The sequence below is a fragment of the Fistularia commersonii genome, chromosome 29 (genome assembly GCF_037954325.1).
Source record: "Fistularia commersonii isolate RoL2024-O1a breed Wild chromosome 29, RoL_Fcom_v1.0, whole genome shotgun sequence".
NCBI lineage: Eukaryota > Metazoa > Chordata > Actinopteri > Syngnathiformes > Fistulariidae > Fistularia > Fistularia commersonii.
Genome location: NC_141312.1, coordinates 5,058,170 through 5,085,774, shown reverse-complemented (window position 1 = coordinate 5,085,774; position 27,605 = coordinate 5,058,170). Strand labels below are relative to the sequence as shown.

The following is a 27,605-nucleotide window of genomic DNA, read 5'->3' as shown; positions in this document are numbered from 1 at the left end:
CCTTCTGTCCCATCTGTTCTGTCTCTCCCTCTGCCCCCCCCACCTCCATTCCCCCAATCCTGCCCCCCCCCCCTCTCTTTCTTTCTCTTTCTGTCTCACCAGTGTTTCCTTCCCCAGAGCCCTCTGATGTTTAAGGATCAGATGCAGCAGGACGTCATCATGGTGCTCAAGTTTCCGTCCAACTCGCCGGTCACGCACGTGGCGGCCAACACGCTCCCACACCTCAGCATACCGGCGGCGGTCACCGTCACGTGCAGCCGGCTGTTTGCCGTCAACCGCTGGCACAACACAGTCGGTGAGCGCTCGCGGACTTTGGATGTACTTCTGTGCAAGTGTCTCAAAATGTGGACTAACGTTCAGCGCTTTGGCCTCACAGCCAGAAAGTCTCCGGTTCAATTCCAACAAGGAGGCTTTTTGTGTGACGTTCGCATGATTTCTGCGCGTTTTTCCTCTGGGGGTTTCCGCCTCCATCAAGAACACGATGGCGAAACCATAAATCGTCCAGATATGTGAATGAGCGAGCGAATGCTTGTACGACTTGTTAGAGGTTTAATGGTTATATATAGCGTGTGAATGGTTGTGTGTTTCTATAGTGTTGCCTTCTTAAAATAATCACCAAAGCAATTTTTTGAAGTTTTTCAGAAAACGCATAAAACAGTCATACGTTGAATAAGGAGTTGATTTGGGGAAAAAAAAATGGACAAGAATGACTTTTTAAGAACGTGACGTTAAGATGAGTGAATGGCTGAGTGTGAATGAGAGGCTGAATGTTTGTATGTCTATATATTTGGCCCTGTGATTGACCAATCACAGCTGCCTCAGGCTCCAGCACCGCCTGCAAGCGCAAGATAGCGATATAGATAATGAATGAATGAACATGGAATAACTTCCCAAATTAAACTAAAATGGATCCTTTTCTCACATGGCATGTGTAACGGTAAGACGATGTTGTAACTTGTGCATCGGGTTGCTTTTGTGTTTTGCGAACACTCCTTTCCGTCCGGTCTTCTAACAGCTATGCAGTTTGATCTGCTGCCGTCCCCGGTGTGTGTGTGAGCCAGAGGCTCGTCACTTTTTATCATTTCTTCATAGCGCGCTCTCATTTCGTCCTCACCCCGGATGTCCACGCGGAAATATTGGCTGATCAAACTGTAATTGACCTCGCTGACAACCTCATTACCACCGCAAACCAAGTGTAATTCATCCCGATAACACGATCACTGAGACGAGTCAACTAACCTGTGGTTTCTATGTTGGCTCTTGTGTGCGTCAGGGAAAAATGTGCCCCCTGCTTTCGTTTGACACGGGGGGGTTAATGATAAACTTCCCATGAAATGTGTGCGTTGATGCGGTATCGCTAAGCATGACTGTGTGTTTGACCCCTCGCGTTCCCACCAGGCCTCCGTGGAGCTCCAGGATACTCCTTAGAGCAGGCTCATCATCTGCCCATTGAGATGGACCCTCTCATAGGTCAGTGCCTTTTTATCTTTTATACCGTTAATATATATATATATATATATATATATATATCAAAACAATGGCAAATATTCTTTTGGTGAGGTAAACAAACACTTCCCCTTTTAGAGCGACACTCGGATGAAGCGAATCGGGGATTATAAGGCGGCTATCAGGAGAGATTGGGCTATGGGGACAGCAGAGTGGAAATTAGCATTGCCTCTTCTATTTAGTGCTAATAACAATGAGTAACACTCATTTTACAGACAGCCGGGTGACAACCAGGAGCGACTGGAGCTCTTGCAAAAGCAAACCTCTACGTTTGTGTGTGTGTGTGTCTCCGTCTAGCGAACAACTCAGGCACAAACAAGCGGCAGATCACCGACCTGGTGGACCAAAGCATCCAGATCAACACGCACTGTTTTGTGGTGACGGCAGACAACCGCTACATCCTGGTGTGCGGCTTCTGGGACAAGAGCTTCCGTGTCTATTCCACCGAAACAGGTGACCAAACTTACAATATTCTTAAATTTTTGTCGTTTTATTGGTGAATGAAGCGGAGGTTTTCAGATCCGGAGACACGCCGGCTTAAGAAGGCGCATGTTTTTCCACAGGAAAACTCACGCAGATAGTTTTCGGCCACTGGGACGTGGTGACGTGTCTGGCCAGGTCGGAGTCCTACATCGGAGGGGACTGCTACATCGTGTCAGGCTCCAGAGACGCCACCCTGCTCCTCTGGTACTGGAGCGGACGGCACCACATCATAGGAGACAACCCGAACAACAGTGAGTGGCCGCTCCGGTCCGGGGAACGGCGGGGGCCCCGTCCCTGCCGACTGAGATTTATATCTCGGGCCGTGTTTTCTCAGGCGACTACCCCGCTCCCAGGGCCGTGTTGACGGGACACGACCACGAGGTGGTGTGCGTGTCCGTGTGCGCCGAGCTGGGACTGGTCATCAGCGGAGCCAAAGGTGGGTGTGCCTGCATCCCCCGTTTGTGCCTTACAGAGCGTTTGATTCCATTAGCCAAATTGGATTTGGACATCTGCCTCACGCAGACATCATGTGGCATTTCTCCACCTGACCGGAGGAGGACTCCTCCACGCATCTCTGCTAATTCAAGCAGACCATTTCCCAGAAAAAATGTACTTGATTTCTAATTACTGTCGGTCCGGCCGGGTGATACTCGGAAAAAAAAACCCCAGCCGCTTTCGGGATCAATTTGTTTAACAGCATTAGTGACGGCACGTATAAATTGAGCGACTCCAATCGTTGCTCGTTATGTACTTTCAAGAAAACTGGATTTCCACACATTTTCCACGATTTTGGAAAGAGAAAAAGTGAAGTTGGCGTCCGGGTTGAGGTGATGGTGACGATATCCTGCTTTGCCGATCTCGATGTTTTGAACAACCCGTTCCGGTCGTTTAAAAACTAACCTTCTTGGTCGGCTGTGACCTCCAGAGGGGCCGTGCCTGGTGCACACCATCACGGGGGACCTGCTCCGGGCCCTGGAGGGGCCGGAGCTGTGCCAGCGGCCCCGTCTCATCTCTGTGTCCAGCGAGGGCCACTGCATCATCTACTACGAAAGGGGCCGCTTCTGCAACTTCAGCATCAATGGCAAACTGCTGGCCCAGATGGAGGTCAACGATTCCACGCGGGTGAGGCCGTCAGCCGGTCGGATACCTTCTTTTTGAACGTTGGGCTTCAATGTACGATTTTCATGTCATGGCCTTACAACAATGTCAAACATGTTTGATATTATGGCAAGTCTTTTAGTCTTTATGGCGATGTAACACAATCGACAACCAATTAATGAGCTCCAACAAAACAGAAAATCTGGTTGACAAACCAGTGAGCGGTATGGGCGGCAGAGACGGTATTTCTTGGCAGTATTGGGAACCGACAGCTTGTACGATGTCAGCTCTCCAACGTATCACAACGGAGGGGAGTGAAAACATTGCATTGGGGGAAATATTGCTGGAAGAATCCGCTCGTAGTCACCCCGTAAGATTCACAGTCTATAAAACCTCAATCTGACTTAAAACTCTAAAATCTAGTCTTTGGGTTGTGAGCAGGTGTGAGATGATAGTTCTCCCACGAGTCTTTTCCAAATCTTTCCAAGGTCTTCTAATGCATGGGTTGGGTTAATTGGGCTTTTGTCACGGCCCCCTCTCTCGGCCTCCCCCAGGCCATCCTGCTGAGCAGCGACGGGCAGAACCTGGTGACAGGCGGTGATAACGGCGTGGTGGAGGTGTGGCAGGCGTGCGATTTCAAGCAGCTGTACATCTACCCGGGCTGCGACGCCGGCATCCGCGCCATGGACCTCTCGCACGACCAGAGGTAAAAACACTTCGGGTGCGATCTGAGACCCCCCGCTATCAGCTGGAAGCGACCTAACCCGTGCCGGTCTCGGTGTGCTTCCCGCCCCTGCAGGACTCTGATCACCGGCATGGCGTCTGGCAGCATCGTGGCGTTCAACATAGACTTCAACCGCTGGCACTACGAACACCAGAACAGGTACTGAGGCGGACAGCGTGAGGAAGGGGAGGATGTCGAGAGGAGCGGGAGAGGAGGCGGCGACGCGGTCGGCTGCGCGCTGGCGCGGGGGAAAAAAACCACAGGTACAGAGGGGAAGGGAAAAAAAAGCAAAAACCACCGGACCTTGGGCGAGGCTTTGGGGAGGGAGGGGATTTCGGAACGCGGCGACGCCGACGGAAAACAGTTCCTCCGAGCAAACACGTACCAACACACAGGTGTGTCATCACAGACGCATAATACCCCAAAGACACGCACCGAACCTGCTAATAACATAGACAGACTGCAGAATGGGGAAAAAAGCAAGTCACGCAGACCTGGTAGGGGTCGTCCATAGCCGTACCATTTGCAGGGCTGGTGCAGTCACTGTTCCCCCCCGGTACATCATCCCAGGCTTTTATTTATATATTATTCATTTTTTAGGGGGTTTGTTTTTTGTGACTTCACAATCACCGTCACGCTCAAAAACGAACAAAACCCCATTTGGAAATTCCCCGACGCTATTGGCTCGATCTTAAAATATTTGAAAAAATAGTCCGAGGACGCTCTTTTTTTTTTTGTTTTTTTTTGTTTTTTTTTGTTTTTAATTTTGAAATGTCCTTTTCTTCTTTCTTCGGGCCCGCAGCGGGGCAAACTTTTATTTTAATGTAAATAAGGCTCCGCCTCCTCCGGAGCCCACTCTTGTTCTCTCACGACGCAAACTGCGCTTATCACCTTTAATTTATTAATGACTTGCTGTAAGATATTGTGTAATAATTATTCTAATGTCGACATGAGCGATGGGTAACGGAGGCGGCGCCAGGGACGGCGTCCGTTTCGCCAGAGATGGTAAATGATGAAAAAGATCTCGCCGTGCCACCGAGGCAGGAAAAACCACAAGGCAAACACGATTTCCTTTGTATATTCGGTGATTGTTTTGTCAAATATGTACAGATAGTCTTGGTTCAGGCTCGGCAGGAGACAGAATCAGCTGAATAAGACTGCTAAACGAAAACCTTCACTTACACACATTTGTTGATTATTTGAGAAAGGAAAAAAAAAAAAGAAAAATTAAATCAATGTAAAAGTTTGTTTTGTATTTGCACTTTGCACCAATCACAAGACATTATTTATTAGCTTTTTTTTTTCCAGTCGGCTGCCATTCCGTTCCGGTCTTTTTTTTTTTTTTTTTTTTTTTGTTTTTGTTTTGTTTTGTTCTGGGTTTTTTTTTTTTTTGTTCCTCCCAACGGGATTATTTGTGCATTGATGTTTGTATTTTAAAAACGTTGAACTCATGTGTGATTTATTGAGTTTTACAACCTCACAGTTGTAAGCAATATCATGATTCTGTAGCTGATAGAGGGCGGCAGGAGGGCGGAGCGAGGGCGACGCGTGGCGTGTACTGTATGTGTGAAGCCATCCCGATCAAATGCACACATGCACATACTCTTATCGACAGGTTCAACTTACGCATCCAAAAGAAAAAAGAAAAAAAAAGGTTAAATATTTTTGGATCTATGAAAACCTTAAAAACTATTGTATTCATGTTTTATTGCAAAGATGTAAAATATGACATGTGTGAGTTGGAAAAAAAAAATCATGATAAAAATAAAATATGCAAAGAATTTCGATGACTTGGCTTTTTTGATCAGGCCGACGGTCTGCGGATTTAGCCGAGGCATTAAATACAAACCAGGAGTCTGGTAGAAAAAGGAGCCGCCGAAAGAACAACCCTCGGGCCGTAAAGCAAAACCGTTAAATCCAATTTGAGTGGAAAACCTTCTCCGTGCTTCGTGACGTCTCTGCTGCTCTATTTTCCTTTTTTTTGTTTGTTTGTTTTAAGGAAGATGCTGCCGTCTGACGTCATTGCTCTAATTTCACCAAAAATCATCTTTTGAGATCAAAAAAAAGAAAAAAAAAAATCAGGTAAAGGGCAAGAAGGTCCCTGGTTTTATATTGACAGGGGGGCCTTTATATGTGGAGTCTCCATGCATGGCTCAAACATAAGTGATATAAATAATGTATGAATGTTAGTTGAAATTGCTAACCTAACTGGGAAAAAAACATTTAAATTCATTTCTACCCAAGTTTAAAGAATTGCTTTTATCAGTAATTATAAGGGTTTGATGATTGACCTTTTATAATCTGAAGACGCATACAGTTATCTTTGGATCCCGGTGTCAAGATCTCCGGCTTAGACGTCTCCAGGTGTTTTCCAGCAGCCGGAGGAGGTTCTCTCTGAAACACACGCTTTCCGTGAGTGATGGCGTGGAGACGGATGCACAAATTCTGACAGGCGTCCATTTTCTCATCTGTAGCCTTGTTACTGAACTCTGTGACAACGGGGAACCTACCTTCCCAAGATCGTTTTGTTCTAAGAGAGTTCTCAGCGTTGCTGTCACACACACGCGCGAAAAAACAACCCGCCTTGCAATATTAAACCGACAATGATGCATTTTTACCATAAACGGCAATTACTGGGGCTTAAGATTCAGATCCAGACAAGGCCCACAGCTGCGGTTTCTCGGGTGTCAGTCAGGATGGAGACGCCGATAAGACCCCGTCTGAGCTGCCATGCCGGAGGAGGCTAATCCGTTCCGTCGGTAAAGCCGTCTTTCAGGACGAGGATTTCATTTTGTAGTTTTTGACAGTGAGAGACCCGGACGGAGCGGCCCGTCACTTCCCCTCCCCTCGTCTGGTCCTCAGCCTCACACACCCCAGATCCAATAAGGAAGCGGCACGAGAATATTATTTTAAAAAGTAGTGACCTTTAATGGTGTGATTTTTATCAACAATGCATCTAGCAGACCTTTATGATAAGAGATGTTTACATTTAAATAGAAGTTTTGATATGGTAAAGGTGACAGTTTAAGACAAAGAAGGAGTAGGACCCTGTGGGTTCTCACTAAGAATAGGGTCAAGTGTGTGTGTGTGTGTATGTGTGTGTGTGTGTGTGTGTGCGTGTGTGTAGAGCGAGAGTTTTGATATTAGTATTCTGATAAAATGATCTATAAACCTGTAAAACGGCAACATTTTCATTCATTCGTTTCATTCATTTTATCAGAATTTCATTCACCCGGGGTTCAATTTTATTTTCAAGATTATTATTGTCACATTTCCCATTTTCAAATGTTCACGTCTTGCCTCATCTCCGTCCCACCTATTGAATTGTTGGCAATTGTTATCGAGAGAGAAGGAAAGACAGAGAGAGAGAGAGACAGATTAGAAAGTTAGCCCTCTATATTTTGCAACATAAGAAAACTATCTGACAAAAATGAAAATAAAGGAGGGGAGGTTTATTTCCCGCTGTGTGATCATCAGGGTTTGGACAGTTTTCCTCACCGGAATGGGTTTCCTCTTTATTTCACGCCGAATACAAAATTTCCCACGAGTCTGTGCAAAGACATTTGCATTAGCACATCCGTCTCACAGGGCCGTCAGTTCCGGTGATATTTGTTTGTCACAGTGAGGACCTGGTTTGTTTGCTGTGGGTTGCCATTTGTGTGCGTATGTGTGTGTGTGTGTGTGTGTGTGTGTGTGTGCGTGTGCATGTGCATGGAAGCATGATTAGGGGGACGCACATGCTGTGTCTGCTCTCTCAGTCCCACCTCCCTCAGTTTGACAGCGAGGAAATGGTGGACCTCTGAGATGAGATGCTACAGATCTCCATGTTTGTGAAGGAGCTTCGCCCCTCGCTGCTGCAGTCGGGAACCGAGGACGAGGAGGAGATGATGTTCTTTAGCCTGTGGAGGGAGATGATGAGCAGCGTCAGCAGGAACACCAGCAGGCCCAAGAAAAGCCACACGTAGACGTAAACGTTTCCCGGTCGTCCCAGCGACGAGGCGGCCGCCGACGTGGAAGCGGAGGTCGGGGAAAAGCGCAGAAAGGTGCTGTTGTCCGCTGGAGAGAGTCCAGTCTCGTTGTGGTCCACCAGGGAGACGTCCATCCCAGACATCCTGGCTGGATGGATGGATGAACATGTTTGCAGGAGAGAGAAAGAAAAACGTAAACATTGATGTACAGTCATGACAGCCTCTGAGCATATCGGGGTTGGATTTGAAAGACATGCTAACCCCTTTATATCGTCCCCCAAAAAATCATAAAATTGCAAATGATGCATAAGTCTGTATTTGAACGCATATAGGCAGAAGTTTACATCCTTTATCTTCAAGTCCTTCCCATCCGAGAACCCGTCCGGTTCTTATTCGCCATTTCTCATCATTTTCCTTGCATTTGTCCCGCATGGCTGCAGGGTCGGCTTCTCTGCACGCGGCTTTCCGCTTCTTTGCAAGTCCCATGTCATCCTAAAGTCTATCAAGCCCATTTTCACTCGGGAAGTCCACTTGGCCGGGCGTCCATCCGCACGACCTATCTTTGACGTCAAGCGTTCGCTTAGGACAAACCAGGGAGCCCCCAGGTATTCCAACTGGTTCACCCAACTGAGATCCTGGTCGACAACTGTGGCATCCCGCATTCCGTGAATTCCCTCTTTTCGACTTTTGCACTTGAAGATGTTGAAGACTCTGGCGATCTGCTCAGCCAAGAGGTTGTCATCAGCTTGGTCCATGCTTGTACTGTCCGGTTATCCATGGTGGACAATATGAGCAGAGGATCTGCTGTTTACATTATATTACGTAACGTTACAGTCATTTGGCAACTTACAAAAAGTGCAATTCAGTCACCGAAGATTCAAAGTACCAGTAGTTCTCTACCTAATAGCTATCTCAAAATCATACATACATTCATTTCTTTGTTTTTTTGTTTTTTTTCAGAGGGGGTTGGGGGCTAAGTGCGATTAGTGGGGTAGTGCTGGGTGAAGAGTTATGTTTTCTGTGTTTCTGCAGAAATGCAGCATTTCTGCTCCTGCAAATAAAAGTGACATGTTTTTCGAGTGTACTTTGACACTTGAAGTTGGTATCACCCGCAGGGACTTTATCCCTTGTAAAACAGCCGTTCATAACAAATTATGGCACACATCTGATCCTGAAGTGGATGCTGGGGATCACTGGAGCAAATTAGAAAACAACATGATGCAAGAATTCATTTAGGTTTGTTTTTCTTTAAAAAAAAAAAAAAAAAAATCCGGAAAGTACTTAAGGACCACTGACAAGGATTCTGGTCATTTTTATTGGAAAGGCTGTTCTGCGTGGGGACAGCAGGGGGAGCGCTCGCGTCACTGAAAGCCTGTCGGGCCTCGCCGCCTGGATCTGGCTCCGCTCGCCAGGGGAAGGCATCCACATCTGATGAAATTAAACTCCTCATAATCAGTTTTCACAAAGACAGCTCCCAGCGAAAACCCTCCTCCGTCACAAATTAATATTGCTAATGATGCTCCGCGGCAGACGATCGCCCGCCGCAAAGCAGCACGGGAGACGGGAGCTGAGTGCGAAAACGGTGATCGGCGACAGGGAGACGGCGAGGAACAGCGAGGCCGGCATTGTGTCTCCGCTCGATCTCTGACAGCAGAGATATTCACTTCAAAGGGAGACATAATTGACCGTGACCGGAGTGAAAGCAGGAGGTCAGCACACACTCCTCGGCTCACACACACACACACACACCCCGGACCCCCTCATGTTTCATGCATCTCTCGGTACACGGACGCTTGTGTGCACGTCGCGTACGCAGGGGCGAGTCAAACTTCACTACCGGCACTGAAAAGAACTGCATGTCAATGTTGGTGTTAGCTTAGCTTTAGCATCTCCCGCTGCAGCCCCTGCAACTCCAATGCTAATTGGCAATTTGAAGGTCAGCAAACACTAATACCTGAAAAATAATGAGGGTGATGCCAAATAGTCTTTAAATCTAAGTTTTTGTAAACAAGTCAAAACCTCCACTTCTCTACTCAGATAATTATTCATCTTCTTCTTCGCCCATTTTTCAAATTGACCTTTAACATGTCAAAATAATGAGAAAACACACCGAAGAAATCAGCAGCTAGTTTTATAAAAGATGCAAACTTAAATTATGAACGGTCCTTTGTTTGTTTGTTTGTTGCTCATCACTATTTTAATGCGCTGGAAAATGGCTTTGACCGCTAATTAAGGAACTTAAATCTGAGAAAAGAAGCAGGAAATAGCTTTATAAAGAAAACTTAAAATTAGCAAGTAATGACCGAAAAGTCACCAATTAGCCTGTAAATGTAGAAATGATGAAATAGGCGCCGGTTTAGCCTCAGCGGGAGGAAAAGACAGAAGCCTCTAGCTCCGAGATGATTCGAACTGCGGGCACGAAAAGCCTCAAATCTCCTGCTCTGTTCAATAATATCACTTTTGTAGTTTTAGCGAGGCTCCGTGTCCCCTGACTCGTTTTTTTATTTTTTGCTTCTGTTCCAATTCGCTCCCTCTTATTCTCCCGTCCTCCTTCCCATCTTTCGCTCTCTCCGGCTGGATGGAGCCGTTGACAGAAGCCGCCTCTCTTTAATTCGCCGTACCTTCAGGGAAACACAAGACGCGTAATGACTCCGTCTCTCTGTCTGCGACGCCTCGCTCTCTCGGACGGACTCTGCTTTGTTAATCAAACGCTCCCCGCGGTCTCCGAGGAAAAACTCCCCACAGCCCCCTTTTGGTTCACTTATTGCCTCTTAATGTGGTGCAACTTTCCCGAACTGATGTTCACTGGGCCGCCGTGTCCTCCATCCTTCTACGTTGCACCGTTTACCTACGTCTTCCTCTTACGGTTCCCTCCCGCTCCGCGCACGTCGTCGTCGTTGATGACACCTTGTTTTGAAATTTGCGGGGAAGCTCATTTGTTGTGAGCCGAAGTGGCTGATAATTGTGCTTAATGATGCTTTTTGTATCCAGGCAACAAGGTGCGTTCTGTTCTTTTTGAGCTAATCTGCTTTAATGGGTGGGGGGGGTGACACAGTCCTGCTCAGGTTGTAGAGGCCACACACACACACACACACACACACACACACATGCGCCTACATACGTAAATACCAGTGGTTAGCCCGCTCAACACCGCTGGAAAAGCTGCAAGTGGGCATCCACATAGCACCGAGGCTAATTGGAAAATGATCTGAAAAATAGCTTAATAGTCATGACAATCTGGGTCAGAAATACTTTATTAGCACTTGATGTGTCATTTAAAGTCACTGCTTAAGAGAAGGAGTGTAAGAAGGGTAAGGAAACCGTTTGCAGCTCCTTCCTCTGGAGTGTGTGACGACGGTCAGTCCGGAGCTAAAGTTAGCCGCGGGTTTTCCTACAGGAGGGTCTTTCTGCAGGCAGCACCTCTGTTTTGGGCTTCATGATGCACCAAATGCACTCGATCCAAGTTTGGGATTTCAGATTTTTTTGTAGACGTGCAGAGAAACCCTCGCCAAAACCATTTCAGAAAGGCCGACACTGCTGTAGGGTTATCCCTCCGTGCACTCCGCTCATTCCTGCTCCTCCTTACAAACCAACCACCAACGCATGATCTCACATCTTCTCCGGAGAGCTTGGCGTCGGTCATGTCACGGGTTGCCGGTCGTCCACCACTGTCATTGCTTTTGCAAACATCGGAGCTATTAATGTTAAACACCTGCAATTAGTCTGCAACTGTTAGCGCTGCCGTTATCATTAGTGGCAGATTGTTTGTGCCTGTCCCTCATACCTCCCTCTTCATTCTTGTTTTCTATCCCTCCATCCTTCTCTTTCTCCATCTCCCTTTCTGCCCCGGCCGGTCGAGACATAGCATCCGCCCAAGGTTTGCGCTCCGGTCAAAGGGAGTTGTTTCCCCTCCACCATCACCAAACCCTTATTCCTGTGGGAGCTTTGGGTTTTTGTCAATGATTTCGGAGATCGTGGTCCAGACCTGCTCCGATGTTTTCACATGGTCGCTATGAACACCCGCATCGATTCACTACGATAACGTTTTCATGAACTCCAGAAAGATCGGAATAGAAAAGTAATCGTTTTGAACCGCGAGGCTACATAGTTCTTTTTCCATCTTTCGTGTTCTGTCAGTAAATCCTCCGGCCCTTTCCGTCAGCCGATCCTCCTGGAAGACTCCGCTGCGGTAGCTGACCGCTCTCACTTTCTTGGTTGAATTAGTTCGTCTCTCTCCCCCGCACACACTCTCTCGCTGTCATCCTCAGTCCCGCCGGAGCGAAGGAAGTTTTTTTAGTTTCCAGCTCACGTAGGTCGAAGCTCAGCCGCTCCTCCATTCCTCAGAGCAGATGCGAGCGCTCGGGCGCCGGAGGAAATGGCTCCTTTGTGGAACTGCCGGATAAAAGAATGCGGCCGCTCCTCTTCCTCGCAGGGATTCATCTCACATCTCCGTCCTTTAACAGCTTAAACAATCGGAGGTCTCTCCCTTCTCTCTTCCCTCTGGGGCCGCGATGGGGTCAAGAGCTCATCAATAGTGTCTCGCAGAATCGCCTCTTCTCTTTTTCTTCCCCCCCCTCTGGGCCGCAGCTCGGTCAGCGCTATTTTCACTATCCACAGCTTTTAATAGATTTTGAAAGTCTCGTACATCTCCGCCACAACCTCTCCGAACCTGTTTTTCTTCACTCACAGCGAAACTCCGTCCCCTCCCCGCTCCACCTCAGCTCGATCGGTCCAGACCTCAGCATATGTTTCGCCCCCCCCCCCAGCCCACGCCAGTGTCTACCAACCCCCCCGACGCGAGTCTCGGCGAGTCTGCTCCCGAACACTCATCCCTGCAGCCGGGAGTTTGTTCAGCCAAAAGTCCTCCTGAGCCAAAATGCCGCGAAGCTTCCTCTGTTCCACTTTTCCAGTCTGTTTCCAAACCCCAGCCCTCTTTCAATATCTAATTATATCCTCCTAATCTTCCTCGCCGTTCCTTATTGTTCTTTGTTCCTCTCGCTATTATTTCATCTGCTTTAAATGCCCCGAGCAAACAACGGTGCCCGCATTGCTGCGCTGGGAGAACGTCGGGAGATCTATCAGTGCATGTCACGCGTTCTGAAAAGGTAGTAGCATCTGACATCTAGCATAGCTGTGACATCACATCCTGGATTTGTGATAAGTTTTACTTTGTTCTGTATATTTCTGTATATTTCCTGTGCAACGTGTATTTGCAAGTGTATTTGCAGTCCCTATGTCCTCTATTGTAAGTCGCTTTGGATAAAAGCGCCTGCCAAATGCAATGTAATGTAATGTAATATAACTAGAAATGGATTCTTGTTTGGTGCAAATCTTGGGTTTTTGTCATGGAAAATTCTATGAATTAGGTTTACGAGATGAGTGAAGGCAAACGTGGAAAACAAAGACAAACATTTGCGCCGGACGAATACGATCGTTTGGGTCGTACTCTGTTTCCAGAGGTTCTTCTATTCACATTAGCATTCCACGATCAACCCTGACTTGGCCGTCTGGCCGAACCGGGGAAAAGTCTTAAAACGGCGGCTGCTTTAGAGCAGCTGAGAGCCGAGCGCTCGCCTCACATCATTACACCAGTCCCGCTGATTCTCTGCAAACACAGGACGTTTGCACATGGATTCTCAATCATTCCCTCCATTCGGGGCCTCAGAGCCCCTCCGTTGTTTCTAAGAAGGACCTTCAGCCGTCTCTCTCTAGGTGTCAAAACACATCCCCGGTTATTATGGGAATTTTTTGTCTTGGTGCATACGCAAATATTTACAAAAAAAGATTTCCAGAGAGACGCGTGCCCTTGTTAGCCCGGGTAGCAGCGCCTCACCTGATGAATAATGGACAAGAGTCATGTGTGACAAAATGTCATGGCATTTGGGGCACATTCTTGCACGCACAATTGTGTGTCTGTGTGCGTATATACATGTGTGTGTGTTTGTTTGTGCGTGTGTGTGTTCCCTTTTTTTCACATTGCTTCCTATTCTTATCACATGCCTCATCAGACAAAGAGCGAAGGGCATAAATACCGAATAATATTCATTCCCGTGCTTGGAGAGAGAGAGAATGTTTTTTTCACACATGAACTCGTCAAATTCAATCTTGTGGTTTTTCCAGGGGATGAAAGTAGCCTGAATTTCAAACATGTTAAATGTAATCTCTTATTCTAAGCCAGATAAGATGAGAACAGACCTAAGGCTCAAATGCATAAATTCCAAATTGTGACTGTGTAGAGCCCTGGATACCACAGATAACCCGAGTGGGTCAGCGATATCCGGGCATGATGAAATAATGGAGAAAGCGGCGTTTCAGTGGATTTGAATTGAATTAAAAAAAAAAAAAAAATTATCACCAGTTTGGTTTGTTTCATTGTATTACTTGGATTAAACATAAAATGAGCTTCAACTCGGCTTTAGGGTAAGAAAATACCCCGAAGCCGAGCCCCAAACACATAAATTGAAAAAAATTAAAATATCTGAATTTGAATTGAATCTTTGAATAAAAATCCCCCCAAAATTTGCGGAGATGAGTTGAATAAAAATGTCATCAATAATTATAATAATTATATAATTTTACAAGTACCTGTAGCTTCAACAAATGCACTTAAAACATACAAATTAATCAGGAAAAAAAATCTAAAAAATGTTTTACATGATAAAGACAGAAGCTCAGATCACTGCACTCTTCCTAAATCCACCCAGCGAGATCTCAAAGAAGTCCTTTCTTGCCTTCTTTCCAATTGAATCAGCTTCCAGGTGATTTTAATCATTTTTAAGACAGAAATAATAATTATCATAATAATACCAATATTAAACAAACTACTAACGCTACTATATTATGAATAATATTAATATTAACAAGAAACATTCGACGCACCGGGGTTCACGCACAGCCCGACAGGTGAACGGCGTGCGGTTCTCCAGTGCGCGCGGACGTGAGCATGCGCAGACGGTTGCGATCCGGAAGTACCGGAGACGGGTTGGTCCGCGGCCAGCGCGGGTAATCAGCTCCTTGCTTTGATGTCTGTGTGTGTGTGTGTGTGTGTGTGTATGTGTGTGTGTGTGTGTGTGTGTGCGCGCGCGCGCGTCCGCACACGTTGTGTATTTTTACACCTCCTAATTACTCCTGGTACTCCCGGCGCAGTTGCCAATATATTTAAAAAATAAAAAAAAAAACAGCTAAATCTTGGTGAGTGTATTCCTGCGATCCCGCACCGCTTCCCCCGCAACATCTCTCACTCCTCATCCTCACCCAAACTTCAATGTGCGTTTTTTTTTCTTGTTTGTTTTAACCCACCACGGTTGCAATCACGCAATTTTGCGCCCTCCCCCTCCCCCGCACCCCAACCCAACCCCCGAGTCCCCGGGGCGTCTAACTGTGCGTGAAGTTGCGAGCAACTGCGGGGACACAGACGGACGGATTTGGATGCAAGGAGACATTTGGAGGGAAAAGAAAAAAAAAAAAAACAAGAGTTTACCTTTGGGGTTGGTGCGGCTGCGCGTCTTTCGCCTTCACGTCGTGCGGGAATCCATCCCGTCCTGTTCGGTCTCAGCCCAGGAAAACAGATCGGTGGCCCCTCAGACGTCGCTCTTTATCTCTCCCTCCCTCTCACTCTTTCTCTTTCTCTTCCTCTCTCTCTCTCTCTCTCTCTCCCTCACCTCCGTCATCCAGCCGCCCAAACCCCGGCCAGCCGCAGCAGGACGCTGCAGACGCGCCTGTCAGAGGTCGCTCTCTCTTGTCAATGGGCTGACTATGTAAAACAAACTCTCTCTCTCTCTCTCTCTCTCTCTCACACACACACACACACATAGACGTGGGCTGCAGCAGACAGACTGCTGATAATGAACGATCACATGTTTCTTTTACGCGCAGAGTGAAGAGGAAGGAGGGGAAAATGCTCTCTCTTTCTCTCTTTCTAATCCCATCCCTCTTGTCCTCTCTGAGCCGCCCACTCCCCCCCTCCCATTCCAACCACCCCTCTCATTATCCTCCAATTATAGTCCCATTAATAGTCAAATCTATTCTCCTGATTCAGATGTTCTCTCTCCAGTTCGGCCCTGGGCATGATCAATAGATGTAGCTGAACGGTTGTAATAAACCCATCGGTGTTGGGTCTCTCTCACACACACACAGGGTTCGGTCTCTCTGCAAAACTGCGTCAGTTGGAGTAAACTGCACAAATAAGAGCGCTGGATGAATGAGAGGGAGGAGAGGAAAAGCCCAGGCTGTTTGGCAGCAGCTCTGAACCTCCACGCCTCCATTTTTACCCCCAAAAATGGGCCTCTGTTGTTCACGTTGCACAAGGACCAGCTTATTCGGGGTGTAAGAGCTCTTCGATTCGAAGGCCTCGTTTGACCTCTGATGTCCAAACACCTGGATACGCTCAGTACTTGAAGATTCGTACACTCGTACATTCGAGACACTTAAATCACAACCTTCTTCCTGTTTGTGCGAAGTCCCGAAGCGGAAACCGCAAACCTGTGTGGAGAAACACCCAAAAAGCAATAAACGATACGGAGCCCCTTGAGGGTCGGGGGGGGGGAGCGGGATTTGAAGCATAAAAAAAAAAAAAAAGATACATTTTTCCTAGATGTCGCAAAGTGGGCTGGGGAAAAAAAAAAAAGGACTCATTTTTGGAAGATCTCAACAAATTGTTTACCCCAATGAAGTTATGCTAGGGTTGCAGGACAGGCAGAACTTAGCGTTAGAGGCTCTATTGTTAGGGCACAATGAGATTTGCTTACCTTAATTTCGCTAACTTGCTACATTAACTTATTAAATGAATGTAATGCACAGCTTGTCTCTTTATCTGCATAATGTCCTCATTTGGGACGTGTCTCAAATGCAGGAAAAGCTCCAAATCATTCCCCATGACTTTCTAAGAACACAACTAATCAACAACGGTAAGTAAAACTCAAAAAACTTCACCCACTCCATTATTGTGTCCGTTATGTTTTCCGCTCTGACCGTGGCTGACCCGGAAGAACATTGCTCTTAACGGAAATAGTTTTGTGAGATCTGGCAATTTTTTTTCTCCTTTTGTTTCCCTCCATGTCCCCTAGGGGTAAAATAATGCTTCAAAAAATATTTAAAAAACAAAAACAGCCGGGAAATTCCAGTTGGATGATGAGGCGCGTAACCCGACTGCGATCCGCGCCCTCTCTCGGGAACTTTGCTCGGGTCAGAGGCGTGAGGTGATTATCGGTTGAATCGGCGTGATTGCGATTGTGAGCCTCGTCCGAGCGCAAAAAGCACCTTGATGGCGACGCCGATGAAGGTACCAGACGACGCCTGTCACGATTCGGTGACGGGGCGAGAGCAGCCTCCTCCTCCTCCTCTTCCCTCCCCACAGATGCCGACGTCTTTCGCCATCTGCCCGCTGACACAGGCACCGGGGGGAACTAGCAGGAGAGGCGAGCGATGAGAGGAAGACAACTTTATTTTTGCATCCAAGCCGTCAGTGAAGCCACACGGCTGAGATTCATGAGCGCTTCACACGGAAATCTGACGGCTCTGATGATGCTCGAGCACGGCTCGCGAGCCGTTTCCATACCAAATGAAACCGTTGATGAATATTTTAATGAGATGCTGCCGGGTGGGTTTTTTATACATTTTTTTTGGGGGGGGGGGCAGAAAACCAAGGGCAATGGAAAATGAGAGCATGGCCTTATAATTGCGATGATTATTTTCCCGGCTCTCCACTCTGTAAGAACACTTTAAACACGCAAAAACTCAGACAATTACATTTTTTTGGCTAATTATGCACGGGCGCGTCTTGTATATGAATATTCCGTCCCGTTTCTCTGTTCCCTCGGCGTGCACGGAGAGAGTGGGAGAGTGAGAGAGATTGAAATAGTGGAAGAGAGAGGACTGAAGGATGCAGATAAGAGCTTTGGCCTCGGTTGCCTTTTGTCACTAATCCCAGTAGCTGAAGGAGCGGCCTCTGATTCCATGTTATTCCCTGATATTCCAGCCCACTCTGACTCGGTGCCATCATCCCGGCGCCTGCCCTTGCGAGGACGCCGGTTTCTGCACTGCATGTTAAGCAGGGGGTGGGGGGGGGGTTGGACTGCATTCTGGAGGGGGAAAGCGAGGGTGGAGATGTGGCGACTACACGAAAAGTCCAATCAAATCAACTCAAGATGTTATAATTCGCTATATATTCCTTGCTTTTGCAGCTCATTTTACCCTAAAAAAAAAAAGGCCCCCAAACCGCTATGCTATTCAAGGTAATGGCGTGTTACATTTAGTTGCCAGTTAATTGCATCACATCGGCGTTAAAGTTTCTTTAAACTTGCACATCCGCCACCGTGTCAAAGTTTCCCCTGTGCACTTCAAACAGCGTGTGAAACTAAGCAGAGAGGGAAAAAAATCTGGAGTTTTCCCTAATAAAGGTTGAAAACCACGTACATTTGGTAGTTCGGGCGTCTGGTCGGTGTTGAAATTGCAATGTTGACTCGTCCTCACACAGACCCGTTGTGTCACCGTCTCCCTTCCTGCGGATTCCACGTTCACTTCCTGTTTGCCGCCATCATGTTTTTGAGGGATGTTTTTAATTTTTTTTTTTTTTTTTTCTTTATTCGAGCATAACCACTTAGCCGCTGCGCTCTAAATGAGGAGGGTGCAGCTCCTCGCCAATCAGAGCTCGACGGGCGGGAACCTGTGAGCCAGGTGGCGACCCAACGCGTGTCTCACAGGAAGCAGTAAAAATGGCAGGTTGCGTGCAAAAACCCCAAAACACACACACACACTTATCCATGGATGTTTTGCATCATAGCTGGGGGTTTATATCCTCTTTATTGCATATTTTACGGATAAAAACGGACGTTTTATACCGAAAGAAAAAAGTAACTGCAAACCTGTTTTGGCTTTTAGTTTCAATTTGATTTCGTCACCGTTTGCCGTTCCTCTGGTTAGTGGAGCCACTGGTGCTTTGGTGCACGTGCACACAAACACAAACATACACACATCAACAGGGTCTCTTGGTTTCATGAGACTCCAAAGACGGTCAGCCCAGATGGTCTAATAAGAGGCCTGGCAGTGTTGCAGAGTTTGGCCTCCACGCTGTCCGACAGGAAGGTTCCTGTCAGTCGTTAGCTTAGCATGTTTATATTTAATCTCTATTTAATCAGGCAGCGTCATTGAGATTTATAGCTCTTTCCCTCGACGACCATGAGAACAGGAAACGTGAACGCACGATGAGAAGATGGGATTTTTCTTCTGGGTTGGGAAAACGTCCATCCAGCCCGTGACATCTTGTGATAAGCGATGCATCATTATGTGCTGTCTTAGCAGTTGAATAGTTGATGGAATGGCAACACAGGAAGTCACCGTTGCCATGGCGACATGACGGTCTGTTGTTTGGCGGGCACGGGCGGTGAAGTGGTCAGCGCTTACACCTCACAGCAAGAAGGTCCCTGGTTGGATTCCGACAGGCGGGCCTTTCTGTGTGGATTTTGCATGTTCTTCCTGTGTCTGTTTCCAAAAAACATGCAAAGGTCATGTGAATGAAAGGGTGAATGGCTGTATGGCTTTGAATATATGTGGCTCTGCGACAGATGCGGGGTGAACCCCGGACGGATGGATGGGTGGATGTGTTGACGGCAAACATCCTTTGATTCTAAGAAGTCTTTAAGTTTCGGGCGTTCCACGCCTCGGGTTTTTTCATCGAAACTTACGTAACCTCTGCAGATCCGTCATAACCAGAAGCTGCTGGAAAACGCACGGTCGCATACGGACACGGCAGTTGAAGCGGTGAGTTGGTGTGGTTTCAGCTGAGTCTCTTCTAGTCTACTAAAGAATGTTAACGTTACCAATTGCTTTTGGGAGCGTGTTTTATTTTGAAATATATATAGGTTAAAAAGTCATTGTTATTTTGATACATATCTCGCGTGTCATTTTTTTAGTGTTTGCCTTCCTACCTTTTATTTACGCTCCTGTTCTAATCATTTCTACCTCGCTCCCAGTGTCTCCACAACACCTCCTTTTTTTTTCGGTTTGTTTGTTTTGTTTTGAAAAATCTCCCGGTTCTGTGAAAGGATCCGTGCCCACCTGGCCTGTCAGTAGTCACGATGTGAATCCTTTATCGGAAACCGTTCCTGTTCTCGATGCTTTTCGTGAACTCCCACAATAATCCCACAATGCCCAATGACATCATCACAAACAATACTAACTGAGAGAAAGAAAGTGAAGGTTCAGCTTATTTTAGATGCGCTCTAGATGTATTTTTATCACACTGGAATTATAAACAATTTTTCAAAAATACCCCACTGTGTGTGAGGACTTCTATGAGCAGAGGAAAGAGCCTTGCCGCGCTCATTATAGCACACAAAGTCACACGTCGCCGGCTCAAAACTCGGACCGATCATTAAAACCCGATGCATCTTCTCCGAGATGCGCACGAGCCGACGGTCACGCACGTCACCAGCCTAGTTTCCCATGACAGAATCATTTTGGTAAAAGTGGACGCCAGAGGAGAAACGCACGGGGGCACGGCGGTCACACCGACGGCAATGGAGAACAAAAGCCTGGCAGGTGTATTTACTGACCGGAATAACAATGAAGAGAGATGGTAATACGGTGCCACTGCTGCCTCGCAGACATCCCTCATGAGGGTGCAAACGGACAAAAAAAAAAGACGAAACTCTACTAAAAAGGCAACAGGTCCGGGCGAAAACGCCCCGAGGTGAACCCAAAAACTCCTGCAAGTTCCAAAAAAACCCTGGCTGCCATTAGTGTTGGTAAATTTGCACTTTCCCGTCTGAAGGGGTGCACTCTAAATTCATGAAAGGAGAGAGTAAAGGAAACGTGTCCTCATAGTCAGATTTATTCGAATATATGAATAATTTACTGCGCCTAAAGATTTGGGCCTCTTAAATTGCAAATTCGAGGAAGAAAATAAGATGGAACCTCACTCTTCAGACATCCATAACTCATGTATTCACGCCGTGACGGGACCGCAATCTGATGTGTGAGTTAACAACAGGCTACTATGTCTCTCGACCCAATTACCGAGTCGATTTGTGTCTTCAGACGTCTCACTGATATCCAGTAATTATTTCACCCACCTCTCTCTCTCTCACTGTCTCCCTCTTTTTTTTCATTCTTAATAATGGATTTAAAAAAAAGACCCCCCCCCCCAGAGTAAACAATTAAACTTTCATCAAAGGTTCGTAGCATCATTATGGTAATTGCTGTGGTATTAAACCGTTTCCCAGTGACCACAGGCGAAAGGGGGGGGGGTGCAGGAGTCAGTGCACGAGCGCGTGCTGTGGATTTACGCAGTATAATTATTCCTCCGCTACGACAAAGAAATAGGAAGAGGGGTCAGACTTGACTTGACAACTCTCCGGCGTCCAATAGAGCCGACCGGCGCCGATCCGAACATCCCATCTTCGGAACATCATTTGATCCTGCAGAGGAACATTCGATTAAACATGACCGCGCTTTGTGACGGATGAGACTGTCACACGGGTTGCGTGAGGAGCTGAGGAGGCAGAGGTGGAAACCAAGTCGTCACGGTCAGACTTCTGAACAATGTTGTGCTGTTGCCATGGCAACAGTTGCAACCAGACAATCAAAAATGAGGTGCAAGGCCTCCTGGGGAGGCAGGGGTGCGTCAAAGATAAGGATTCCCCTACTGTTTGAATTTTTGAGCTGTGGCGGGAATGTGAGGGAGAATAGTTTTATGTCTTCATGTGATGTGTCTTGATGTCTATGTCTGCCTCTATATCAGGGGTGGGCAGTTATTTTGGCTGGCAGACCACATTTCTCATTTTAATATGGATGCGTGGACCAACTTGGTGTCATATAAATTGAACAAAATGAAATTTAGATTTTTTGGCATTTTACTTCAACTTCAAAATAATTAATGATCATATAAATGTACCGACATTATTTCGTATGTAATCTTCGTATGTAATCATCCATATAGAATTAAACAAACGAAAAAAAAAAAGGAGTTTCTAAATTCAATTGATTGATTAAAAATATTCAAAGAAAATAGTTTGGCGGGGCAGATAAAAAAGCAAAACGGGCTGGATGTGTAAAATGCCCAGGTCTGCTTTATATGATGTGAATGAGACGGAGAATGGTTGTATGTGGTCCTATGATCATCTTTTTTTTTTTAATTTAACCTTTATTTAACCAGGAAAAAAAAGTCCTGTTGAGATTAAAAACCTCTTTTGCAAGGGAGTCTTGCGACGGGTCCCAGGTGAACCCTACCATCATGAATGAATGAATAGAGGGCGATAGGCAGGGCTTTTTTAAAAAAAAAAAATATTTTTTTTTATATATTTGCAGTTTGTCATGATTTGGCCCCGAGATTTAGTTTTCTCCAAAACCCATCTCTGTGTTGCGTCTGAGAAACGTATCAACTTGGAGATGTTTCAGCACCACAGATGTTATCAACTGTCAACAAAGAACACACTCCTCTTGGGAGTTTGTCTGGCGGTACAACTTGAGATCACCCAATTAAACTGCACGCTGTCAGCGGGCGAGAGCTGAGAGCTCCCGCGACGTCTCTCCCAAACCATTTACTAACCAAGCTGGATAATTACACAGTCGCAAATATGGAATAATCAGGATGGGAGCCTCGTGGGTGAGATGAAGGAGAGATGAGTGAGCGCTACAGCTGAGCCTGCCGAGCGCTGCGATTTTCAAATTTGGACTAAATCATCATCCGTAAATCAGGAAATAAAGTATGGCGGTTATGAGCGAGGCGCCTTCTGCGCGGACTTCTCACAGGTACGGCGTCGGCTCCCGCCCAGGATGAGGGTGCCGCTGATGTCCGTCTTCGAGTCGAGGGGTTTGGATGCGGTCGTATTTCGGAGGCCAGCGCTCAAACCCCCGCGCTCATCTGGCCTGGGCCTGTCAGCGAGAATACATCACGCTAATGAAATGGCACCAGCCCAGTGCTATCTGTCACAAGCAATCTGCATCTGCTCAGGGAGCCAACGGAAATGAGAGAGATAAAGATGACAGAGAGGCTGCACGTCCCTCAAGCAGGTGTCGTTTGTTTCTACGTGTGACTGGTTGCAACTAAAAACGTGTGTGTCTGTGTGTGTCTGTGTGTGTCTGTGTGTGTGTGTGTCCTTGGTGCAAAGTGTTCGTTTTATCTCGGGAGAAGAAAATAGATGCAGGAAGTCATCTCGTCTTAAGTCTGTATTTCACTAAAATGGAAATTCAATTGATTCTGCAACAGAATGAAGATCCAAGCAATCTCAGCAGCCGGAGGGAAAGTGATTCCTGATCTCTGCTGGTACCTTGTTTTATTTTTTTTATTTTTTGTAGTTGTTAATTTCTTTAAGCCTCGGTTTTGCCACGATGCTTTGGCGGATCCACAACTGCATGTATGATCTGGGTGAAGATATGGACACACACACACGGCATCCCTGCCAAATACAGATGATATTTGGTACAATAAGTGTCTTCTAAGCAAACCATGTTCGACTACACATTGCTATGACACGGGAATGCATAATTATACGTTATTATTGTCTATATTATGATGTATATATTTGTTAAATTATGTTTTGTGCGTGTGTTTGCGTGTGTGTGTACACATTTAGATACTTTGAAATTCTGGAGCTGACAGTAATGTTGCATCATATGGGTCTCAGTAAAAAGTTATGGCCATAAACATAAGAAAGTGCATTTTCATGCCAAATCGAAATCTACAGGAGGTTAAACCAGAAGACTATAGAGGACCTTTTGAAATTATTGAAATAATTTTTGAAACTGATACAGCCCTCCTTTTCATCGTGGACGGCAGGACAGTGGCTGATGCCCCGGAGACAAGGATATTTTAGAGAATGAAGGAGCAACCTTTGATTTTTTTCATCAGCTTCCCTGCTCATCCTCTTTGCAGCATCCTTTTCCCTGTGCAGACTGAAGTACACACACGCACACGAACACAAACTGAACATGTAGATTTGAGAGAAGAGTGTCTGCAAAGGGACTGAAGGGAACGTTTGCCATCTAGTGGACTGTTTGGAGAGTGGCAGCCGCCCGCGGAGAGGCTTCACTGGCAGATTTATTACGAATGACTTCCGGGTTCTAAATCCTGAAAATCTCTAGTGAATTTAGAAACACACAGTTTTTCAATAGTTCTCTTTTATCCGATTTCTACTTGTAAACGCGTTTATGCGCGTGATTTAAATGATAAACTGTATTGATTTAGATATTTGGGTCATTTCCTTCCTGACAAAAATATAATTGAGTGAATATGGTGAAATTTTATCCAATTGCTATATTGGGGCAAGGTATTTCATTTTTAACATTATTGTTATAATTGTTATCATCATCATCGTCATCGTCGTCGTCGTCATTGTTGTTATTGATGTTATTATTATTATTGGTGCTGTTGTTACTACTAATATTTTTGCTTTTACTATTTCTTCTTCTTCTTTTTCTTCTTCTTTTCTTCCATTTTTATTATTATCTTTGTTGTTGTTGTTGTTATTGTTATAATTATTGTTGTTTCTGTTGTTGTTACTACTACTACTATTACTACTACTGCAAGTAGTAGTAGTAGTCTTCTTCCGCTTCTTCTTCTTCTTCTTCTTATTATTATTATTATTATTACTATTATTATTATTATTATTAGTAGTAGTAGTAGTAGTAGTAGTAGAAGTAGTAGTATCATTATCATTACCACTGTGATTGTTGTTGTTACAACTGCTACTCTTCCATTTTATTATTTTTGTTATTATTATCATTATTACTATTATTGTGGTTGTTGTTATTATTATAACAAGTGTCATTATCAATCAATTTTGTTTTTGATGTTGATGATGTTACAATATCTACTACTACTCTTCCATTATTGATATTATTATTGATATTATTATTATTATTGTTGTTGTTGTTGTTGTTTGGTTTTCCCAATGAAAAGATGCGCGGTCGAGCGGACGTTGCGGCCTAACGTCCAGTCACGTGACCGGGCGTTAAACTTCAACCGAAAACGAACCCGTCTGTTGGAGCCCCCCCCCCCCCCCCCCCTACGAGTGTGTGCGTGTTTGTGTGCGTGTGTATGTGTTTGTGTGTGTGTTTGTGTGTGTGAGTGTGCAGGTTCGGTAGAAATCTCAGCGTCCATGTCCGGGACAAAGTCTATGAGTAACGATGGTGAGTTTTTATCAAGTAATAACACAATTTACACACAAACGTTACACGAGAGGATCGTTGTGTTCTTGTTTGTTTGTTTTTTTTTAAATCACTTTCCGATCACAGGGGCGTTTGTTTCTGTGTTTATTTACCTCAAGATCAGACTTATATTTGCCCACTTTTTTACTGGTCAACAGCTACAGGTGCAGTCAGATGCCAATATATAAAACATGATTGCCTTGATTTTGTATTCATTATCCTTTTTATTAGCTTGCTTGTTTTTCTCAAGACTGTTTTTCTTAAATGCGTCTAGTGATTCAGAGTAGTTTAGCAGTTTATTATTGCCGCCTTTGACAACACTGACGAATGTATTGATCCATCTGTGCTGATAAAGCGACATAGCCACCTGGAAACAGAAGAACCGCAGCTCAAACGCATCTGAGTGTCACATGATCAGTACCCAATGATCATGATCATTGGGTACAGAAGTGGACATTGTGGACACCTATAAATACCTGGGTGTCCACTTGGACAATAAACTGGACTGGACCTTTAACACCAATGCCATCATCAAGAAGGGTCAGAGCCGTCTGTTCTTCCTCAGGAGGCTCAGATCTTTCAAGGTCTGCAGGACCATGCTGCAGATGTTTTACCACTCTGTGGTGTCCAGCGCCATCTTCTACGCTGTCGTGTGCTGGGGCAGCAGGCTCAAGACAGCTGACACCAACAGACTCAACAAGCTCATTAGGAGAGCTGGGTCTGTCCTGGGAGTGGAGCTGGAGTCTGTTGTGCAGGTTTCAGAGAGAAGGATGATGAGGAAGCTCCTCAGCATCATGGACAACATCCATTACCTCCTGCATGCCACGTTGGTGTCCTGTCAGAGCTCTTTCTGATACCACCATGTAGCTCCACTGAACGCTACAGGAGGTCTTTCCTACCTGAGGCTATCAGACTTTTTAATTCCTCTTCCCTCAGCCACAGGGAATCTTCAATCTTTGTAGTTACAGTTAACAGTTAAGACAATTCATATTTCATTGTATTTCTTTTTCTTCCTCCTTTCTACTATTATCTGTTACTGTTATGTTTTTTACTTGAAACTCTGGCACAACAATTTCCTTCGGGATAAATAAAGTTGTTCTCATCTCATCTCATCAAAGAAAACCCTCCGGCCTCGAGCAAGCATGACACGCCGCGGGCCAATCGGGGCCGCCGGCGCAGAGCCCTCGGCGAGCTGTCAGACAACGAACCGCCGGGTCAATCCTTCAGCCAGGTAAGGAAGGTGACGGGGGCGCCGATGGGGACATTGAATTGGGATTCGGAAACGCCTTCTTGCTCCTTCATCTCCGCAGGAGAACCATTTCTCCAAACAGAGTCCGGACGGCTCCCGGCCCGCCCGCTCGGGCGCTCCGTTCGGCTCCAGCGACGATGTGTCGGCCCAAGAAGTCGACAAGATCCCTCTGGCTGCGCTCGGAGAAGACGCTCACCCCGCCGACAGCTCCTTCAACTTGTCCGAGCTGCAAAGCGAAGACTGGAAGCTGCTGCTGGAGCTGATTCCAAGTGGGCTTCCCCCCACGGTCAGACATCTACATTGCTTCTTTGTAATGTCTCACCTCTGAATGCTCCGCTCTTGTGCTCGTAGGTTCGTGCCTGGACGTTTCCATCCAGCTGGCAGAGGACAGGCCTCTCGTGTTGGAGTACACGAGCGAAATTTTCTGGAACATGCGGGACAGTGAAGTGCGAAGTTGTCCGGTCGATCCAAATCTACCGTTACTGTTCAGTTGCTTTTGAATCGCGCACATTTAAAAATGAGCGCCGCCCCCTTTTTTTTTTTTTTTTTTTTTAATTTTAGTCGAGGTTCAGCTCAAAGCCTGGCTTCTTCCAGCAACACCCGATGCTCAGCTGCGAAATGCGCGGCATCCTGGTGGAGTGGATGCAGGAAGTCCTGGAGGAGTACAGCCTCCAAGCGGAGACTCTGTACCTCGCCGTCAACTACCTGGACCGCTTTCTCTCTGCCACCATGTCTGTAAAGATAAGCCAGCTCCAGTTGATCGGCACGGCGTCATTATTGATCGCCGCGTAAGCCTGATCGGCTGAAGATCAATGTGAGAAATCCATCTCATTCCCCCCCCCGACTCCGTACCTGAAAATGATTTCTTCCCTCTTCTAGAAAATATGAGGAGGCCACCCACCCGTCGCTGAGCAACCTGGTGTCTTCCACCGACAACACCTACACCAAGCAGCAGCTGGTGTGCATGGAGAGCTTCATGCTAAAGGTTCTGGGTTTCAGGATGTCGGCTCCGTCCGCGAACCAATTCCTGCAGCTTTACGTGTCCGTCCACGGTGTGTGCGCCACCACCAAGAACCTGGCCCTGGTGAGGAAAACATCCACACTTAGATGGGAATGGATGTCCCAGACTGGGTTTGTAATTTCTGCTCTTTTGCTGTTAATGTGTGTTTTTTCACTCTGGCAGTATTTAGCGGAGTTCAGCCTGCTGGAAATCGACCCTTTCGATCAACACGCACCATCCATGGTGGCGGCCGGAGCCTACTGCCTCGCCAATTTCACCATAAACAAAGCTCTCTGGGTGAGGATATACAGATGACTGTTTTGAGCGTTAGTTTAAAAGTGTTTGGCGAAACCGGACTTCAGAAGCCCATCTTTTTCCAATTTCTAGCCCAGCTCCTTGCACAACTTCACGGGTTACACGTTGGCCCAGATC

At 46.3% G+C, this 27,605-nt stretch overlaps 2 protein-coding genes across 18 annotated transcripts in view; one reads left to right on the top strand and one right to left on the bottom strand.

The window, feature by feature from the left end:
- nbeaa (neurobeachin a) overlaps positions 1-5,592 on the top strand; it is a 104,910-nt gene extending 99,318 nt beyond the window's left edge. For 13 of the 16 annotated variants that reach the window (XM_086176691.1, XM_086176687.1, XM_086176686.1 and 10 more), the window contains 8 exons: positions 103-295; positions 1,399-1,470; positions 1,804-1,959; positions 2,070-2,240; positions 2,324-2,425; positions 2,915-3,111; positions 3,642-3,793; positions 3,887-5,592. In XM_086176691.1, the coding sequence (XP_086032817.1) occupies positions 103-295; positions 1,399-1,470; positions 1,804-1,959; positions 2,070-2,240; positions 2,324-2,425; positions 2,915-3,111; positions 3,642-3,793; positions 3,887-3,977 (1,134 nt within the window). In that variant the 3' untranslated portion in view covers positions 3,978-5,592. The remainder of the gene's footprint in view (positions 1-102; positions 296-1,398; positions 1,471-1,803; positions 1,960-2,069; positions 2,241-2,323; positions 2,426-2,914; positions 3,112-3,641; positions 3,794-3,886) is intronic. The other 3 variants (XM_086176694.1, XM_086176695.1, XM_086176696.1) reach the window with 3 other exon arrangements.
- A 1,853-nt stretch (positions 5,593-7,445) lies between these two features.
- Positions 7,446-15,399, bottom strand: sertm1 (serine rich and transmembrane domain containing 1). Of its 2 annotated transcripts, none has more exons than XM_086176697.1 (2): positions 15,260-15,399; positions 7,446-7,927 (listed from the first exon to the last, which is right to left on the bottom strand). In XM_086176697.1, the coding sequence occupies exon 2, from the start codon at positions 7,920-7,922 to the stop codon at positions 7,581-7,583; it is 342 nt and encodes a 113-aa protein (XP_086032823.1). In that variant the 5' UTR covers positions 7,923-7,927; positions 15,260-15,399; the 3' UTR covers positions 7,446-7,580. The 2 variants fall into 2 exon arrangements, with proteins under 2 accessions (XP_086032823.1, XP_086032824.1); XM_086176698.1 differs by having other exon boundaries at positions 7,446-7,923; positions 15,260-15,384.
- Between the last annotated feature and the right edge of the window lie 12,206 nt (positions 15,400-27,605).

Bases quoted from the DNA above. Each gene is read 5' to 3' on its own strand.
- sertm1 (XM_086176697.1), bottom strand. From the start codon at position 7,922: ATGTCTGGGATGGACGTCTCCCTGGTGGACCACAACGAGACTGGACTC.